A 21,535-nucleotide genomic window follows, 5' to 3' on the forward strand; every position below is an offset into this window, starting at 1 on the left:
GATACCCACAAAGGGGGAGGAGGTATTTTTATACTGGATAATTTGTTTGAAATTTTATTTGATAAATCTAATTAATCTATAGAGCACCAGAATGACATTGTTAAAGATACCTCAGCTGTCTCTTCATGGCATTTTAACATTTTTACATATCAGTACATGGACAGTTATTCTATTTTCAGTCAATTATTTGGAATAGTAGTTGCATCACATCACCATTTATATCACTGCTTCAGTGCAAAAATGTGTTCCAAAATAAATAGGTCCACTATCAAAAGAGCTAATAGTGGACATACCAAACACTTGCATACCTCCAACAGGTGAGCAGGTATTGATAAGGAATTAAGAAGAATGTGTTACTCTATGGAAAAAAAAATCTAATCTTAACAAAGGGATCTGAACTTTTCTCAAAAAACCATTCCCACTAAATCACTCAATTTATGTATATACAGTAGAAAAACCTGATAAGTATATAAGAATTTAAAAAAAAAATTCTTCACCTGAAATGTCCTACAAGTTTCTTGATGTGGCATTTCTAATATGATTTTGTATGTATGTGTACATTATTTACATTTTTATACTTGATGATAAGGAGCTACGTTCTGTTTTGTTCTCACTCAGAAGAGTTCAACAGAATTCTTTTGATACAGCACTGTTTTTGACCTGCATGACTTTCTTTATCATAAATGTATCACATAGCCGTATCTTAATTTCAAAGCTTTGCCCTAAGCACATCCATGGAGGCTTTAATCAAAAATGACTGTGAATGAGACATGGAAGACAAATCCATTACCTGAATCGCACATTAGAGTGCAGAGCAATATCCCAAGTCTCTTGGCTCTGACGCTGTTGATTCATGGGATTGTGAAAAACCATTAGTAAAGTGTTATCTTGGGTATGATAAAAGGAATCAATACATCTATATTCTTGGGATGCTGTGTGAAGAACCTGAAAAGGAAAGAAATAAAGGTACATCCTTCCTGCAGATGGTAGCATATGTGCATAGGCTACATAGCACAGCTTTGAGCAACAGGTGCTCCAGAACACTCTCCTACAAGATGTACCCAAAGCATTTGGATTCCAGCAACCTGAATTGTTCAGGTAGGTGAAAACTGAAACTGCATTGCTATTCATGTTGAGAAGAGACACCAACTATGCTCCACCTTCTGACTGACCGTGAATGAAAAAGTTCAGCTTCACAAAACCCAAATAAATTAAAATATTAAACAAATACTTAAGTTCAAATAATAAAATACTTAAATAAATAGTAAATAAAACCAGAATTATCATATACCATATTAAAAAACCACCCTAATTCACTTTTTTTTAATCTCAGTTGAGTTTCCTTGGTATTCAATTTGCTTTACCATGACTTGCACATCTCTAAGATTTGCTGTGATCTACATTATTCCACCCTGCTCTGTACTTCCCCATAATTTTCAATATTTATATTGCCTGCAGGTTGAAACTTATTTTGTAGTCAAAGGTAGAAGAAAGCCTTCTTTTAAATTATTATTTTTCAGAACTATTCATCTGGAGGTTCTAGAAGGATCTGTTCTATGATCTTCCCTGGAACAGAGGTGAGGCTGGTTAAGTTGGTAGATCCCAGGGTCCTCCTTCCTACCCTTTTTAAAGATGTGCAAGATGTTTCTCTTTATCCAGTCATCTGGGACTTCACCTGACTGCCATGACTTTTCTTTCAGCTGCAATAAAATGCTATTTTAAATTTTCCATCAGTGTCTTTTTAGTAGACTCACTAATTATTGGTAGTTGAAGTAGTATTAGCTATTTATGTTGCATATGAAGGGATTCCCCATGCATTGAAATACATGACCAGATTTTAAAATCCACCACTCACACCAGAGTGGTGCTGCAAAAGTCCATGCAGCACTTCTTTCACCCATGTATAGCATGTGTCAGGATCAAATAAGAATTACAACCTATCAAGCTCAAGGCAGCACAGGAATTAAAAATCCACTCCTCCCAAGAGGATGCCTCCCAATTCAAGCCAACTACCCTTGAACATATCTTTCAGATTTGTCATTTTGTCTTTCTGCAAGAAAAGTTTTTAGTGTTTAGCTTGCAAGATTTCTATAAATGATGTTTTTAGCTCTTAAAGGGTGAAGTACTGTAACACCCAAATTTTCTATTTGCCCATAAAACATACACTGCATAGGCATTTGCAAAGTATGTTTTCACATCCACTGCACTGAGTCCCAAAACTGCTACAGAGGATCACCCCTAAGGGCAAGGTGGCTTCTCTCCACCACACTTTCAGCTAAGAGGCTTGCTGCCAAATAGGACAGCTCCAGTTTGGCCAAACCGGGAAATAAAAACCTGTTGCAAACTAAATTTGTAACACGAAGAACTGAAAAGTAGCTAAAGCTACTTTGATACAATGATTTTTAGTAAAAATGAAAGATAAAACTGAATCAATTATTGAGCAGAAAAATGCCCTGAACTCCACTACTACCACTTTATACAGTGTCCTGAGGGAGAACTGTATAGATGAAATTGTCAGTTCAAAGATACCTGACAAAGAACATGTGGTTGAAAATGCTCTTCCAAACTCCAGTCTGTCAAGCAACGCCTCTGTGTCTTTTTTATTTCTTCTAAACTTGGTCCTAGGCCATAATTTTCCAGACTCACCTTAAAATACAACAAACCAAAATAATGAATATCAACATTTCAGTGTCACTATTAAATTGACTGTAATCTGGTTGGATTAATACACAGCACCCCATGTTGCATCACAGTTAACTGCATAATGATGCATATGTGCAGACCCATATGGCACTGTTTAATAAAAAATACAATTACTCCCAAGCAGGTCTGGTTTTGGACTTTTATGACAAAATAATCTAAATACTTTTATTATTAGCTTATATGTTTTTGAGTTCTGTAAGCAATCATGAGTATTCAAACATGTCCTGTGATGTAATTTTAAAATTGCTATGTTTATTATGGGATGTATGGCAGACAGGTGATTCTGAAGATGCCAAACTACACAGTCTTCTAGTGTGACAGTTTGACAATTTCTTTTAAACTTTCACGTTTGTATTTGACCCCTGGTATTTAACAAAACCAGCACAGAATTATCATGAACAGCTTCACCAAAACCTGTCACCTTGGAATTCAAAGAAAGTGATTTCACAGTTCCTAAAAGTTATGTCAGCATTTTCCAAATTACAGAATTAACATTTGCATGCAGCATTGCAAAGGAATCCCCAGTAACATGGCCTGGCATTGGGCAGTATCTTCTGGTGCCTCACTCCATTTCTCACACTTGCCATATCAGAATAAAGATGATCCAAGTCTACATTTAAAAGTGGATAAACCAGATCGTCTTCTTCATCTTCGTCACTTGTTTCTGTCCCTGCAAATTGAAAGCAGAACTTAAAGAATTGTTCCAGAAATTTCAGCCCTACTACGGTTGGAGCTGTGCAATTTCCTTAGTCTCCCTGATGAGACTGACATCAAGTTGAAGGTTGTCCTATAATTACACAAACATCTCTGCTGTGCTTCTTTATGAAGAGAGCACTTTAAAATCCTCTGACGACAGGTGCCAGATGATTAAATAAAATAAAATAAAAAAAGACTTCATAAAACCCACTCAAATCATCCTTTCCATCTGACCCATGCTGGCCCACTAAAAGTACTCTCAGAAGTAGCCTCCAGATTCATAAACAAAGAACCATTTTTCTTCATACTTTAAAAAGCATTCCTTTGCACAGACAGCATTAAAATAAAAGGCAAGACCAACTGTTCTGGTATTTTCACACATTTATGACAAATGCAAATTTTAAAGTTTAAATTAATGTGGTTTACAGATCCATAAGCTACTGACAGAGTATTAGCTCTCCTGAGGATCTGACTAGTCATTCCATTGTTGCAATGAGCATCTGATATGAACAGCATCAAATGAGGACTTTAACTTCTATATTCTCTTAATTTAAAAAAAAAAAATCCTTTCAATAGAATTCTTTATTCCCAAAGTTAGGGCAGAGGTTACTAATACTTGATCAAAATTCACATGTAAAGGAAAATTACTATTTCTGATGGAAAACATGCCACAAAGTATTTGTTTGTAAGTGTCTTATAACCAGCTCAGCTTCCAGACATACAAGTTTAGGCTCTGCTTCTCTTGGATATTACGCCTGTTTACTGACTGCCTTCAGAAGATTGAAGAAACCTGAAAGCAAGTGTTTTATTCCTGGTATTTGCTTTTGAGCTGCAGAAGTGCTGAAAAGTTGTTATGCTTGTAACTGCAAAATTTAACATCATGACCAGTACAAAAGCAAAATAAAGCAACACCCAAAAATGTTCCCTAGATGCAGAAGAAAAGCAGATAAGCAGGACTCATTTTTGTTTGCTTCAGCCTTCTAAGGAAAGGATCCCATCTAAACTGCTTGCTTAGACATTTCTATTAGGAAAGTATGGACAAGATCACAAAGTACTGCATCCAGTTCTGGGATCCTCAGCACAGGGAACACATGGACCTGTTGAAGTTGGTCCAGAGTAGACCCAATAAAGGTGACTGCAAAGATGGAGAACCTTTCCTGTGAAGACAGGCTCAGAGAGTTCAGCCTGGAGAAAAGAAGGCTCTGGGGAGCTCTTAGTATTGTGGCCTTCGAAGAGACTTTCTAGTAGGACCTGTAGTCATAGGATAAGGAGTAAATGTTTTAAAGGAAAGGAAGACAGATTCAGACTAGGTATAAGGAAGAAGTTTTCATCATAAGGGTGGTGAAACACTGGAACAGGTATCCCAGAAAGGTGGTGGATGCTCCATCCCTGGAAGCACTGGAGGTCAGATCAGAGAAACCTGATCTAGTGAAAATGTCTCTGCTTATTGCAGGGATGTCAGAACAGATGACCTTTAGAGGTCCCTCCCTAAACAATGATTCTATGATTCTGTGATTCTGTGATCATAAAGGTGAACCTAAAGGTATAATTGCTTAAAATGACCTAATTTCTACTTTTCTTGTGTCCTGAAAAAATAATCACTTGATTTTAATGTTGCTTTTTGGCCAACACATCTCCTTTAACCAGGCCAACCACTTTTCATTATGCTAGAATCTGCAGGAGAAAATGCAGAACTGGAGAAAATTCATTCTGCATCATCTACAATTGTTAATACTGTAGTACAAAATAACTCTTGTCTTTATCCTAGTATTCCCACAGAGTTACTCAATGTGCAGGCTATACAATATTTGAAAATTTGGTGACTTGTGCAAGGAAGAAAAATCACATCCCTGCAATAGCAAATGATATGGTAAGACAAATAGTGGATTCAAATTCTTCAGGAGTAACATAAACAGAAAGCTTTTTACCAGAGCTTCTTGGAGATTTCTCATTAAATTTCTTTTCCATAAGGAAGAGTTGTCTCAGCTGTCTTGCAAACATGGCTGGATTATCCCAAGGGATATAAGACTCTTCAGAATCACCTTCAACCCTAGATCCAGAGCTCTCCAGGAAACCAGAGTCACTTAGCCCAGTCAGCTTCAGGCTTTCAAAAGTAAACACTCTGAAGGCTCTTTCTACTTCAGCCCAAGTCAGAAGTTCTAAAAAAGAATTACAATCATTAACTGAAAACGTCCTTACAGCTCAGCAGAAAATAAATACAAGACTATTTAAGTGTATTGCTCTTGGCAACTCCTCAAAAGCCAACAGCAATTTCCTTAATGGTACTGGATCAACTTATGTGGGCTACATTTTACACTGCATTCGAAGTTGAATGCTTCCAAATTGCAAAATGATACGCCTACCTATTAATCCATCTTAAATGAAGTGGTTCCTACATCTGAATACCTTCTGGCTCATTAACTTTATATAAATGATGTGGATTTTAAAATATGAAGTAGACTTTATCAGGCCAGTTAGCAACTAGTTATTTTCAGTTCGTGGAATGTTTCCATTATCTGTAACTTCTCAAAAAAGTATCAATTTTTTTCCTCTTCAGAAAGAATTTTACACATAATTTAAACAGAAGTATGCAAGGTGCAAAGGCAATAATAAATCCTGTTTATGCTTGTATGCATCTGTGTCCATATAACAATGATAACCATGCAAAGGACTGAAGTTTAAGACAGGTAGTACAATGCCCAAATCACACAAAGAATATCTTCAATTTGAAATGTTTTCTCTTTAGGGTGGTTAAGCACCTAAGCACGTCATGTATCTTGAGAATGTTGGATCTCTCATCTTCTACTCAAATTAATCATCTCCTTTGATAAAAGAAAAGGCTTTGCTAGCTAGGTTACCACTTAGGAGAGTCTGGCAGTACTGTATGGCCCAGTGAGGATCATCAAATTCAATACTCATCAGCTGGAAGACTGTAGCAATAGGGAATACTTTAATACCTTGCTGTCCAAAATGTACATACCAACAACTAGAAACAACACAGCAAAGTGTAAATTAATCCAACACAGGGAATTCAGGATGAAAGAGCTGCAGAAAGTACCCTTAAATCCTGTGCCTTATATGATGACATGAATGCAACCAAAGGGATTTGGATGTTTATATTTCTTAATAACCAAGAGCAGATTTTTGATATTACCTAAGGGTATTTATGTAGTCTTTGGGATTATTTCCCAGCGTATGTCATGGCAGCAAGCACACTCCAAGAAAAGGTAACTGCAGAAGTGATTATGGTTGGAGAAGCGAATGTGTTTTTGGTTTGATAAAGGGACTGTTATAAAGTAGCTTCATTACTAACACCAACAGCTTAGACATGAATACCACAATACACAATGTATTTCAGAATACATTCTGAAAGCAGTGTATTGTTCCATAAAAATTGTCTACCTATGATACAGTGCTTTACCTCCAAAAGTGAGTTGATAAATCAACACAGTTTACATCAGTGCCTCTCAAAATGTATTCTACATTCTAGGACCAAAATTGCAATTTTTACCACTGTGTTTTTTCCACTCAGAATTAGTAAGTGTTTGTATGTTTGCAAATATAAATAAAAAAAGTAGTTCCAAGGTAAGTTCCAGCTCTTAGTTATGCAATACTTGACACTCATTCTGTTGTTCCCATTAACATGAACCTGAGGTCTGAAGTTAGGGTTAACTTGTATAGTAGGCTATAATTATATATAAGCAAGAATGTGAAAATGGGAAATTCAGCAAAGGTTTATTTGGCAGCTTAAAAATCTTGCCCCAAAATCTGCTATTTGAGAGGATCATCAACCAGAAATAAAAAGAATGGAAATTATATCAATGAAAATAATTTTACCACTAGTAAAATAATGCATGAGCTCGTGAACTCTGGCCAAGCGTTTAGTGCTGTCTTCAGTTGAAGGAGGGGTGAAATGGATAAGTTCTGTAAGAGGCAGTTTATCCATCATTTCATGCTCAATCTTTTCTGGATTGAAGTTCTCCTGGACCTGGAACAAAAATCAAAGTACCAGAGTTAAAGTAAACTTTCACACTATTGACTTTCCAAAAATTATATTTGAATAAAGAAGTCTTTCTACAGCAGAAGACATTAGCATGTGCTTAAGCCAGTTGGACATAAACTTATATTTGAACATGTGCTCACAGTGTGGTTTTGAATCATGGTGTCAGATACTGTAGGCAGAAAAATATTAGACACGTAAGAGAATGACTGACAGCATAATAACAGACATTTGTTAGAAGTCATTTGCCTGTGCTAGCTAGACTTAAAAATACAGAAATATGTACTGATCTGTTCAGACTGACAGCAGGCACCTTTCATGTATTTTTCAGCTGTCTGTGCTACTTTTTATAGTCATGAAATCAATCAACTTATTGATCAGTCTGTGAAGAGAGGCACCCCTCTATATCCAAGGATTTATTTTTTCAGATGTAGTGGTATCTTTCAATTTCACTCTTTTTAGTATTACACACTTACAGTACCTTTTTCTTCAACTGCATATTCCAAATGTTCATCCTCTACTCTTTCCTCAAACATTGTGCTATATCCTGAATTTCCTCTTCAGCAAATATATAAAATACATCAAGCATATGTCTGCTAAGAGCATCTCTTACATTGATTACTCGGTCCTTCCTTCTGCTTGAATATATCCAATGCATCAAACTTGAATTGTTTCTGAATAGTTTTAATCAATGGTTGTCAAAGTATTCCCCAGATAATTTGTAATCCATGAAGCCAGGCAAACACACCTTAGCTGTGAAATCTAGAACTGTATTATCACTTTTATAATCCTCAGTGAATTTTTGAAATTTAATGGTAAAACTACACCTTGCCTTTGGAAAAATTCAAGACATTCACAGTGGTTTTTTGATTCAGAAAGTCTGGGAATTGTTACTTTGCAATAATCCCAAACTATGTAGTCTCTGAACCTTTCTGCCTTTGTTAGAATTTGGCAGTATCTTGGTTACATACTATTCTGCAACTATTTAGCCAATCTGAATATATTCATTGTGTTCATTAACAACTGCTATGTATTTTCTTCTACTTCTCAACATTTTAGTATTCAGCCTAAACTCCATGCTAAATCACCATTAACAAGTCAGCAACTCATTTTCCATTGTATCATCAGTGTTTAACAGCAAATCAACAGTTCTGTAATATCTCTCATCTATGCCAAAGGCTAAACATTCTCATTAATAATGCAAATAGATCATTGAAATCAGTGTGCTTGTGCTCCATGTTTGTGAGGTGCCCTCCATCACTAACTCATTGCTTCTTAAGTAAACTAAACATGTGTTGGTGTGTCCACCTCAGTAGAAAAAAGATCCAGGATATGTTGTCCTGTTGAGTAAAAACACCACTTCTCCCTTTCTAGTGCATGAAGCATTCATTGCCTGTGAACTTTGGAAATATTTATATATAAATAAGTTGCATTATACCTTCAACAGGTGCAACCGCTGACCCAGGGCATCGTGGTAATTAAATAGGAGAGGGTACTGGGGGGTGACAGTCTCTGTCTGTGGTTCACCATATTTAGAAGAAAAGTAGTCATACAGATTCTGTTTAAAAAGAAAAAGAAGAGCTGTTAAACCCCAATAATGAGATTTGTCATTTTAGGAAATGAACAAAAGACAACACAAACCTTTTTTTCACTTATAGGAAGTGAAAGAGAAGGAAGGACAGAGATTATATGATCTGCAATGGCACGATGCAGCTCATCTGCCTGAGGCTGTGGTGACACCAGACTTGGTGGTGGAAGATCTTCTTCACTTGCAATTACCTGGCAAATACAATATATGTTAGCTTCCATCACATTATGACTGCTGCTTAACTTTACCAGAAATACCAGGCAAATCCTGCTATAAGCTAAGCACATATCCAATAAATTCTGTGAGGGAAGAAAAAACTGATTTTTTTTCTGCAAGTAGCAAAAATACAATTTTCCAAGTTAGCTGCTGCACAAAGCAAGGACTGCAGAAAACAGAATTAAATGTTTTCCTTATTAGTTGCTTTTGAAAGGATAAGAAGAAAAATATTTCCAACTTGAAATGTTAAGGATTGCTAAGGAGCACAGGTAATTAAAAACTGATTGTCTATTAGGTGTTGGACTTTAAGTATACTTAGTCTATTTTCAGGCTAAGTTACAAAAAGAAAAAAAACCAAAATTATGCTGAAACGTTACTCCTGAAAGAAAGATTTCCAAATCATATTGTGTGTCTCTTCTAAATCATAGATTGTGTCTGAACTCAACAGAAGTCAGATTTGTCTAGCACTAGCATTGAGGCTCTTATGTCAGGCTTAACCTAAGACCTTTGAACTGAGTATACCAACAAAAGTTCACTATCAATAACACTGCTGAAGGACACGAAAACTTGTTATTGACTTGGATAAGAAATTGCACCTTTCTCATTTGATTATATTTGTAGTCTTCAAAAATTAATTATGGAGTAACACTATATATATATATGTGTGTGTGTGTGTGCATATATATATATGTACACAAGGTAAGTGAAAAATATGAAAGAAAATCGAAGAATCAAAGTTTGGAGTTTTGATTCCTTTGTATTGAACATCCTTGCTCAGTGCCTCAATGCACATATTTTTGGTTTAAACAGATGGATTTATTGATCTTTGACAATTCATTACATTAGGTCTAGGCCAAATTAGCCACAGAAATTAAAAAGAGAATATTCCCACCTGTTCCAACATGCAGCTCAGCATTAAGGGTACAGAAAAGTACTCCTCAGGAATTTGGCTCAGCAAGTCATTGTAATACCTCATGTCCACAGAAGGGAACAGAACAGAAGTTTCTTCTGCTATATTAAGAGATAAAACATTAAGATATGTTTGTTTAGAAATGCCAATTTATAGTCCAAGTCAGTTCTGCAAGTTTGTAGATAATGCAAAACTGGGAGGAGTTGTTGACCCTCCCAGGGGCAGGGAGGCCTTGAAGAGAGACCCTGACAAACTAGAGGGCTGGGCAATTATCAACCTTATGAAGCTTAAAAAGCAGAAGTGTTGGATTCTGCCTGGAATGAGGCAACCCTGGATGTACAGACAGACTGGGGTATAAGATGCTGCAGAGCAGCACCACAGAAATCAACCCAGGAGTCCTGTTTGAAGGAAAATTGAATATGAGCCAGCCATGCCCTGGCAGCCAGGAGGGCCAGCTGTGTCCTGGGGTGGATCAGGCACAGCATGGCCAGCTGGACAAGGGAGGGGATTGTCCTGCTCTGCTCTGCACTGGGGCAGCCTCACCTGGAGTCAGGGGAGTTTTAGGCTGGGTATTAGAGAAATTTTCACCCAGAGGGTGGTTGGGCACTGGAACAGGCTCCACAGGAAAGTGGTGAAAGCACCAAGCCTGACAGTTCAAGAAGCATTTGGAAAATGGTTTCAGGCACAGGCTGTGATGTCCTATGCAGGGCTAAGTTGGACTCAGTGATCCTTGTGGGTCCCTTCCAATTCAGAATATTCTGTGATTCTGTGAACCTTCAGACAATATTTATTAAAAAGAGTCTAACAAAGCTAGAGATTGGAAAAAAAATTACTGAGATTTTTTAAAATCTGAATTTGACTAGGAACAGATAGAAAATGTGATTTTCTAAAGAACTTCGTTATCACCACTCAGACACTTCCACAATGCGTTCACCAGGATACACAACACCTTCAGCTAACTGCACAAATAATTTTGAGGATTTGTGCTGTCCGATGAATGAGGGATCAACTACAGATGGGTGCTTCAACCCTTTAAACATACTCTCTGACAAAACTACTGTTGACAGAATTTCTTCTGGTTTCCCTTTTTTCTTTGTAGGTGACATCCGTGGTGCTGGCTGTTCCTAAGTGAACGAAAGTTAACATAAAAAAATCAGAAACCATAAAACAAATGGGTATTGCACAAACAGGTGGGAGAACTTACTTTCATTTAGCTTTGGTTATTCACTCTAGACTACATGCTAAACTTTTAATTGGAACAAGATAGTAAGAATGTAGCGTATGTTCTAACAAGCTACTTTCTTCTGCCTACTTAACCTTTGCCTACTATAAACAAAATAAGGAAATAGATCTTGCATAGAACTAATAATCTCTTTTTTTGACAGTTCACAGATCTGCAACATTGCATAGTAGCTCTGTGCAGGCATATTGATTTTTCAGACTCAAGAATGTATCATCAGACACTATTTAAGAAATTCCTACATCTATGATACATTATGCCTATAGGATTCTTCTAATTTCCTTTTTCTGTTACCCCAATGCTCAGCTATTTTTTCCCATTTTTTGTGTTTTAAATGCTGAATACAAAAATACAACTTTCATTCACTGAAAATTAAAGACAGGCAATTCTACCCTATAATTAGTTATTCTCAACAAGAAGAGAAGGGTCCTTGCCTCAAATGAAGATGGTTGTGTTGATTTGCTCTCTGGAAACACAGGCACATTAATAAACTTGGTGTTTTCCAAGTAGTTGCAATGCTGTCTTCTCCAGTCCAGGCAGTCATACATCAAACAAGCAATGTGTTCAAACAGCACAGTACCCAATGCAAGCTATGAGAGAAAATCAGAGACAAAGGATGAAGTGTGTATAAAATGTCATGTAACTTAGTGACAGCAGTCATTAGCTCTTTAACCAGCAGAACTACATCTGTTTATAAATTTTCCAAAAGACTTTTTCCTCCACCAATTCAACGTTTTACAGAGTTATTCTAAAACCTCCTCCATTTTATTTGCCTTAACACTGCCACAGCAGAGTATGGACTGTATATTGCCTAAGTTGCTTTAGTTGTTATAAAGTCTTTCCTGTCTTAACAGTAACTGTTCAAGGTCTGCTATCTTGTAGATGGAACTTAAAGGTTTTTTTGGATGGGAAGGAATGGAAGAGGAAAATTAAAGTATTTTGTAATATATGTACATTTTTACTAGTGACCAACCTGCAGCATGTTTGCAAGGTCAATCATTTCCCTGCTCTAGAAGGTTAAAAAAACCCAAACCCTAACCAGGTAATTAATATAATCTCATATTATTTTATTTCTTTCTGTTGCACTTCGAAAACAAAGAAAGCCTCAAGAATGGCATTCTGAAATCCACAGTTGTGAGTGAAGGAATGTCAGCATAGTGCCCAAAATGTCCAAAAGGAGAGCACTGTATCTGCAAAAATCTGACAAGGTAAGAGTCATGCTTCTTGAGGTCATGTACTGTGGTTTTCACCAAAGCTTGGGAGGAATAAAAAGAATAATAGCAACTGCTATTTTAAATATTAAATGTTCTTGTACAAATACCAATACCCTGCAGGAGACCACATGAAACAGTCAAGTTTCAGCAGCTTTAATGGATGTATTCTTCCCCTGTACATCCTGAACTTTGTGGAAAGGATGGAATTATTATAACTTTTATATGATTTCTGTGAAAAGCCCTTTTCTGAGTAATTCTTACACTTTTGTGAATTTAGTGCAAGTCTCTTGTACTGAGAAGTTTGCCTTTAAGATGTGACTAACAACATTGAATGTCTCAATTTTAAATTTCCTAAAATAGAACACAGTGAAGAAGCACAACTGACATTAGGCACTAAGAAAAATAACAAACCCTTAAGAATTATTAAACATTTGCTTTCCTCAACTCAGTGCCTCTTTATGACACTGGGGAATAGGCAATCCCAAAATCACTGATAAGTTATGGAATATTTTATTCCATTTTCATAACATTTAAAGACTAGAAGAGACACTTGGGAAAGAAATTCTATTTGTGAAAACAGAATGTTCATTAATATTCTTGCACCTTTGTTTTCCCAGTTCAATATTCTTCTGAAGAATGGGTTAGTATAACACCTTTTCATCCTTATATTTGTATATGTAAGGTATCACTACAGCCCATAAAAGTTTTATCTAAAATATTGGAGTGTTTTCAATGCAGTCTTTTAAACAAAACAATATTTTTTTACAAAATCATAAGTAAAAAGCCCTGTTACTCAATGGGATCCAAGCAAAGTTTAGCATAATTGTAACTTTGTAATTCAATTGGCCTGATGTCTCCTCAGGACATAGATTTTTATCAAAAGTTTTTCAAGTCCAACCGTTAGTGACTCTTCAACAAAGTAAATATTTTTGAAAGTATTTTCCATTCTAAAGATCTCAGGTCTGAGAGCAGAGACTACTTGCAGTATGCAATACTCTGTCATTTTTATATTAATGTCTAAGAATGTCTTACCCCAAAAATTTTCCTCCTGTGTGTCTTGCACTTCAGAGATGCAGCAAGCTTGGACTCAGAGATTCTCCAGAAAGTCCACAAGAACAAACTTACTTTATCAACCTATGATTTCAAAATTTATATGCTCCCCACCTGTTTCTTAAAAAACTTACAAACTTTCTTATTTCTGTAGGGCTCATGAAATTGTAACTCTAATCTGTTGAGATCTGTTTCAGTGACAGATGGTTTTTCTTTTATTTCAACTATAATATAGGCTCTTGCAAGATATTTAAAAGTAGAAACCCTGTAAGATGTGATTACAGGGAAGATAAAAACTGTTTTCCCAAAAGAGGCTTGGCACTGTAAGATTATATAAAGACTATAATGATAAGTAATATTATAAGTAGCAAGCCTACATGATTCCACAATTAAGGCAATTTCAGTGAATGCTCTGGAAACCACTGTGAGTTGTTTGTATACAGAATCTACCATACTACAAATAAGGGTTAGAAGAATGTAGTTTAACCCTAGAATGTCCGTTAATCCTAATAATACAGATTACAAATACAGTAGGTTAAATTATAGCATGTTGCCTTATTTTTTTTTTAGCAGTTTGTATTTTTTACTGCTCACACTGTGGACTGAGAAATACTGGACTCTTTTACCTCACTATACGTGAGAATCTAAGATGGAAAACATTGCTAATGATTCACTTTCTCCACCAGTGCCTGGTAATAGTCCTGACTCAGCAGGCTATAATGAGTATTAAGTTAGAGCCATGTTTTGGACAAAAAGAAGCAGTACTTTGTATGATAAAGCAAGATCATATATCAAAAGGTATTCTTGCATTCAGCTAATTTTTTCTCATGTGACTATTCTGAAGTGCAGTTAGTAGGCCTGATGTTATCAGGACAAAAATATAACTTCTGTGTTATTTCATACACACATACGATTCTTGAATGAGATGCAAACATGCTGAATAACTTTAATACTTCAAATTACATTACAGCTCTTCTGCTGTGGCCTACAATATCAAGAAACTCCAAATCAGGCATTCTTGTAAACAGGCATCCTTGTAAACAGATGCTGAATGAAGTTGTTGGATACATAGGAAATATTTTTTGTTTAAATTTACAAATGTACTAATTACTGTGGCTGTGTTTCAGAGAAGACTTGAGATTAAATTCCTAAGTGTTCGTAAAAGTTACAAACACTACAGCATGGTATGCACTGTAAAAAACAGAATGTACTGACCAGCATCTCACTATCTGACCAATGAAGGGGAAAGTCACTTTCTTTAACTAGGTAATGAAGCCTGGCAACATCAAAGAGACTTGATTCTTGCTTTCCACTGTTCAGAACGGGCTCCAGAAATTTCCAAAATGTTTCCAGGTCTTTCTTAGCTTCATCTTCCTTTCTTTTCTCTGCTTCTATATCTAAAATATATGAGTATTTGACAAATCATGGTACAATGTCTCCCTTTAACATAAAGCACAAATCATGTAACTGTCTACTTTAAGTATTGTTCAAGTATTTCCATCCTCAGAGTCTCAGCAAATATCTGACACCCAACCTGGGAATTAAAAAATACCCCCACTTATATCTTGCCATCGTCTTCTATTCCAAGTACAGTCATTGATCCTAAAAGGAACCTGAGAGGCTCATCTGGTAAAACTCCTCTGCACAAGCAGGGTAACCAAGAGCAGACTGCCCAGCACCATGTCCAGATGGCTTTTGACTACCTTCAAGAATGAAGACTCCATGACCTCTCTGGGCAATCTGTGACAGCGTTCAGTCACCCTCACAGTAAACAAGTGCTTCTTTGTCTTCAGGCAACACCCCCTGTTTCAGTTTTGCCATTGCCTCTTGTCCTGCCACTGAACACCACCGAAAAGAGCCTGGCTTCCTTTTCTTTGCACATTCCTTTCAGGCATTTATACACATTGATGAGTTCTCCCCAGGCTCTTTCTTCTCCACGGTAAACATTCCCAGCTCTCTCAGCCTCTCCTCACATGAGAGACGCTCCAGTCCTTTGAACATACTTGTGGTCATTTGATGGACTCTCTCTGGTAGCTCCATATCTCTCCTTTATCGAAGAGTCCAGAACTGGACACAGAACTCTAAGTGTGGCCTCACCAGTGCAAAAGAAAATTCAAATCCCTTGACCTGATGCAGCCTTGGATACCACTAGCCTTGTTTGCTACAAAGGCACAGGGCTGGCTCACGTTCAGCTTAGGGCCACCACCCCTGAGTCCTTCTGCGCAGAGCTGCTTTCCAGCCAGTCAGCCCCCACCATGAACTGGTGCAGGATTTAGCCCTTGCCAGATTTTATGAGGTCCTGCCAGACCATTTCTCCATCCTGTTGAGGTCCCTCTGAAAACCAGCACAATTCTGGGGTGTTTCAATCATTCCACCCAGTTTTGTATCATAAGAGCACTTGCTGAGGGAACTCTCCTGATCACTAACAAAGATGTTCAGCTGGACTCATACGACAAATCCCCTCTGATACCCTCTAAGCCAGGACATTCAGCCAGTTTTCAATCCAACTCAGTGTTTGCTTACCCAGATTCTTTATGAGAAGACAGTGCCAAAGGTCTTACTGAGTCAGGGCAGACAATATTCACTGCTTCCTCCTCCTCCACCAAGACAGTCAATTTGTCATAGAAGGTTATCAGGTTGGTTAAGAATGACTTTCATTGGTAAATCCATGCCAAATGACCAACTCCTTGTCCTTCATGTGCCTGGAAATGTTTCCAGGATTAGCTGTTCTATGATCTTCCCAGAGACTGAGAAGAGTTTGAATGGCCTTTAGATTCCTGAGTCATTCCTACCATTTCTGAAGATAGGAGTGATGCTTTCCTCCAGTCTTCAGGCATGTTTTCCAATTGCCATGTTTTTTCAAAAGTAATTAACAGTGACATCACAGCCTTGCTGTGACATCACAGCCAACCCCACAGTATGCCTGAGTGAATCCCATAAGGTCCCATGGACTTATGTGTGTCCAGTTTGTTTAAGTTTAATCCCTAACTCAAACCTTTTCCATCAAGAGACTTTCTCCAGACTTTCACCCTGTCTCTGGGGCCTGAAAATTCCAAAGGCCATTTATGATCAGAACCACGTTTTCTTCTTTCAAGATCCTTTAGCCAGTTCTTATAGGGAGGCTGTTTGCTGGATTGAATAGAGTTTTTTGGTATCTTTTTTGTACTGTAGAGTCCATAATTCTTTTCTTATGACAGCCAGGTAGCAGGGAATGACTGCCTCCCTTGATCTGCAGGCTATGTCACTACAGCTCAGGATAGGCAGCTATCACTGATGACACATATTTAGCTTGCTGCTTACCAGGATCCCAATTCAAGAAAGGTGTTAATAGCCTTGGGACAGCTGAGTATAATTACAGGGCATTATTCTGTGGCATATTCTCCTGTGGCTGGGGCCACAGACCCAAAGCAGCCAACTGTTCACTTCCTTTGAAATTACCAAATAAGCCAAGTTTTCTTACTAGTACACTTCCTAATAATTCACAGAAGTATGCATTTGATAAAACATTCTTTGGTGGCCACTGCAGCTGCAAACTCTGCCTGCTTAGTCAGTCCCTCTTTCTACTGTCCAGTTTTTGTACTGGCAAACCATTTGGTTTGGTGGCCAACCAATGGCAATACTACTTTGGCACTGGCAAACACAGCTAGCAGGCACAAACACAAGGCATAGAGAGGGAGAAAAACACAGCCAGAACAGTCATTCCCTGGATATAAAATTATCTCCTTTTTACATATATTTTTTTTAATGACCAGATTACCTTCAGGTAAAATTGAAGATTGTCTTTCAAGTTTTGTTGCTTTTAAGTGTATCTGCAATGGTTTGTAATTTTCAGAAGAAATTTGAATTACACTTGAAATGTTAATTCCAAGGTCAGTCAAGATGGGCAACAACTGAAGATTGGGGAAACCCAGAATGATAAAGTAATAATGAGCACCATCATCTGGTTCATCATCTGTTCAAAACAGAACAAAAACAAATTGGAGTAAGAACATTCATCAGCTAAAAAAATTAATTTTTTACTTGACTATAGGGGGTTATGCAAATGAAAGTCAGAGAAACAGTTCTTTTATACTCTCATTGGGAAAATTACATATAAATCCAAAAATTATGTGCAAAAGATTCAGGTCTTCTGCACCAAACCACTTAGAACACAGCAGGAAGAATATAAGTCAGAAGTAATAACTTTTTGGAGAAGGACCAGGAGAAAAACTGCAGAAGCTGATTATAATCAGAATGTTGTAGCAGCATTTCTGTAATTGCTCCTCTCAAAGGAGTTTAGTGTCAGGACATATCCACATGCTTTAATGGTAGTTTAAACTATCCTATTTCATCATGCAGAAAGCTGGACATGGAGCATACAAAGAGTAAGTTACTCCATCTTACATGGAAGATTACCCAAATCCTCCTTACCCAGCAGGCTCATGTTCACTAGATGTACTTCTTGGCAAAATCCTCATCAGCTGGTAATACCAGCTCACACTAGTCCTTTTAGGTGGCAGAGGCATATCCAAATTCATATTCAAATGCAGATGAGGAGTTTCATTGAGTGCCTGTTCTATTTGGGCTTATCAGTTATGTAGAAATATGCATAGCAACATTTCAGTACCAAAGCAAAAGGTTAAGCATGATATAAGTAGAAATGAACTCTCCAGAAGCTCTAGAGTTGTGTGGTTTCCTTTTATGCCTTATGGAGAAATACAGGTAGTAACACAGGTAACAGGTGATTTAATTAATCCAGTACAGTTATTTATCCTAAGTTAACAGAAACTGTCTGCTGGAGGTCCTGTATCTCTCCATCAGTGCTGAAAGACATAGAGTTATTGCAGACAAACATACACTAAAAGCAAATCGCAGCTTTATACTCTATTCAGCATTAAGATCCTTTCTTATGCTTACTAACACACCACATGTCCAAGTGCTTTACTGACTCCTCAGCTTGTGGGACTCATTTATCCAAGGAAGGAAAAAAGGTAGCCTGGCACTGACATCTGCCCGTGCTCAGATATATGGCCAGGGCTGTGCAAATGCTGCTACCACCTGGAGCAGCAGGCTCTCTGTTGGTCATAATATTAGCTAAACATAAAATAACACAGAAATTTAGAGAGAGATTGACTGAGGAAGCAGCCACCATAGTCCAATACATATATTGCATAAAGCAAAAATCAAAACCAGAAGAAAACTAGCTTATTATTTCACTCCTAGTACAGAAAATGAAGTACATAAATTTATATCTCAGTTTCCGCAGGAAGAAAAAGTATGAACACATACAATTACTGAAAATTAATTATTTTTAACAAAAAAGACAGGTGTCTGCACAGTCACTTACAGAGATCCAAAAATTCCAATGCATACATGCTGAAGGCTGCCTTTCATTTTAAAATTATAATTATGATTATACTAATAATCATGACAAGTGCATAACAATCAGTTCTAATTATCAGTGACTAGTCCATATGCAAAAGAGGAAATACATCAATGCAAGTAATCTCAATATTACTCAAAAGCAGAAATATTTGATTTCAAAAAGGTGATAATCTATTAGGAATGAATGATAAAATGACTGCTAGCTACCAGAAACAGATTAGACTGTCTTCGAATTTAAGGCATGCTCTTTTTTTTTTTTTTTTTTTTTTTTTTTTTTTTTTTTATACAGCTATATTAGAACAAATATAAAGAGGTGAAGCTTAGATTGGATGTAATGAAAAATTTCTTCACTGACAGGGTTGACAACTCTGTCAGCCGTGTTTTTAACTATAGCATAGGGAGAAAGCCACCTTTGGATACTGAGACATTTAATTATTTGAAATTTTTCTCTAGGATAAGTTTTCTGTAGGATTTGTTTGGCTACTTTATTGTAGTCTTACATATGCCCAAATACTTTTATGTTGACATGCGACATAAAACTAATCTGTATTTTACTTCTTGGACTGCACAATCCATCCTAACACTGAGTAGAACACAGTGCCCTCTTCAAATGCAAAGTGGCAAAATTTTGATATTGCCAAATAGATCTGGACTTTTCAACATGCAACAAAACAAAGTATTCCAAAGGTTTATCAGGAGTACATAATCATATTTTACATACCAATGTACTTGTCTTTCACTTCCACTTCTCCCCGTTGTTTGAATTTGGTCTCCTTTCTAACAGGGGACAATGACACTGATTTTTTTCCTTTACTGTCTTTGCCACTTGTCCTATCAGGAGGGTCAGCGTTTTCTTTTTCTCCTGCTTTCTCTTTCTCTTTTTGCTGCTGTTCTGCCTGACAAGATGAATAAATGATGTTCTCGTTAAAGCCTTTGTGCAGAACAAAGGCCAGACTGTTGTAAAACTTTAGGTGTTCAATTTTTTTATTTTCACACTTTTCCCTCTCAGCTGCTATAATATTCATGTGGTGGAGCTGTCTTGAACACCCTGCTTTTTCCTACTCAAACACATATTCAATTATTTATATGTTCTTAGTCATAATGCTAAGACTTCACATTAAAAAGGAACTGCAAGAGGTAGGTAGACATTATAACTACCAATCTAACAAAATGCATATGGGTAGAAAGATGAGTAAAAAACCCTGTGCTTTAGTTACTTCCACTACAGCACTTGCATCAGCCAGAAACCTTCCTTGGACTGAAGGGAAATATGGCAACAATTCAATACCTGTTAATATCCTTTAACATCTCTGTTAACACTCTTGACTATGGTGTAAAATGGTACCAGCACTATTTTTCTTTGATGTAAATATCTGTCTAATGTAAACTAGAACCAAGAGTTGTGCGTTCATTTCACACAGGATATTACTCAGCCATTCTCATTATCTTCAAACAAAAACACCTACATAAAGCTCTTCCTAGTAATTTAAGAGTACAGGACAAAAAAAAAAAAAAAAAATTAAGTGTCCCAAAGTCTCACACTATAAATCCAAAAAAAAAATTGAGAGTTGGTCTGAAATGAAAACAATAAAAAAAAAAAAAAATTAAGGTAAAGTAGGTTCTGTAGAGCAATAAAGTGTCCACCTTATTTTTGCCCAGTAGAAATACTACATTCAAACTATGCAAAAATTACACTTCAGGATTATAAAGCTATATTAAATAAAATAAAAATATTAACTTAACTTACAATTCTGCTGATGTCACTTTAAAGGCTATTAGGAAAGCCCTTCATGCAAATGAGAGAGGGCAGTTAGCTCTATAGAGTTGCTTTCCCTAGATCCAGCTGAAAAGCAGACTTTCCAGCTGTGGAAGTTGTATTAAGTTCAAATTCAAAATCAAAACAGAAAATCTTTTCCTGCTTTTCCCTTCCTTCTTGAATTTCCTTTCTGTAAAATTTAGAAATGTCTTTGACAGAATCTTGAAACTATTTCCACTGTGTAATGAAGGATTTGGAGGTTTTCATTATTTTCTTTCAAATTTGTTCTACCTTTGACATTTCAAATTAGAAATATTGATAGTACTTCTTTGAATTCTAAGCTGATGAACACATCAAACAGATGATACAATCATCATGCCACAAAGTTCACAATCAACTTGATCTATTGCATCTGCATAATTTTAAGTGATTCTTAAATAATCAGAGGCATTTCTGGACTTGCCAAGATTCTAACAAAGAACATTACTTGACCAAAATACTTTAGAAAGTAAAAGCCTCTCCTTTCTTGGACTCGTCCCTTTTCCTTTCAATGTCATATTTCTCCTACCCTACAAGGTGAAGCTTTCTGTGGAGTTTCTAACAATCCATTACCTTCAGCAATTTTGTTATTTTAAGCTACACATTTCAAAACTTCACTACCTCAAACAGTTTTCTGAGTCAGAGACACTTCTTCTCTTCTACATAATATTTATGCGTATCAATTTACGACAACCTCCTGCTCCTAATGAAATACAGGATGCCTTATTTTTGGTTATTTACATGTTGTATTCAACTGCT

The 21,535-nt window shown here is 36.7% G+C and overlaps 1 protein-coding gene across 1 annotated transcript in view; it reads right to left on the reverse strand.

The window, feature by feature from the left end:
• The window catches only part of SPAG17 (sperm associated antigen 17), an 87,988-nt gene that overhangs the window by 43,406 nt on the left and 23,047 nt on the right, over window positions 1-21,535 (reverse strand). The window contains exons 5-17 of the mRNA XM_041463738.1: window positions 19,703-19,877; window positions 17,375-17,569; window positions 14,833-15,014; window positions 11,788-11,943; window positions 11,156-11,237; window positions 10,096-10,214; window positions 9,041-9,178; window positions 8,838-8,957; window positions 7,237-7,387; window positions 5,328-5,558; window positions 3,288-3,373; window positions 2,530-2,646; window positions 791-945 (exon numbers count right to left, since the gene is read on the reverse strand). Of these exons, the coding sequence (XP_041319672.1) occupies window positions 791-945; window positions 2,530-2,646; window positions 3,288-3,373; window positions 5,328-5,558; window positions 7,237-7,387; window positions 8,838-8,957; window positions 9,041-9,178; window positions 10,096-10,214; window positions 11,156-11,237; window positions 11,788-11,943; window positions 14,833-15,014; window positions 17,375-17,569; window positions 19,703-19,877 (1,907 nt within the window). The remainder of the gene's footprint in view (window positions 1-790; window positions 946-2,529; window positions 2,647-3,287; window positions 3,374-5,327; window positions 5,559-7,236; window positions 7,388-8,837; window positions 8,958-9,040; window positions 9,179-10,095; window positions 10,215-11,155; window positions 11,238-11,787; window positions 11,944-14,832; window positions 15,015-17,374; window positions 17,570-19,702; window positions 19,878-21,535) is intronic.

This window comes from Pyrgilauda ruficollis, unplaced genomic scaffold (assembly GCF_017590135.1).
Source record: "Pyrgilauda ruficollis isolate IOZ18807 unplaced genomic scaffold, ASM1759013v1 scaffold17, whole genome shotgun sequence".
In the NCBI taxonomy this organism is placed as follows: Eukaryota; Metazoa; Chordata; class Aves; order Passeriformes; family Passeridae; genus Pyrgilauda; species Pyrgilauda ruficollis.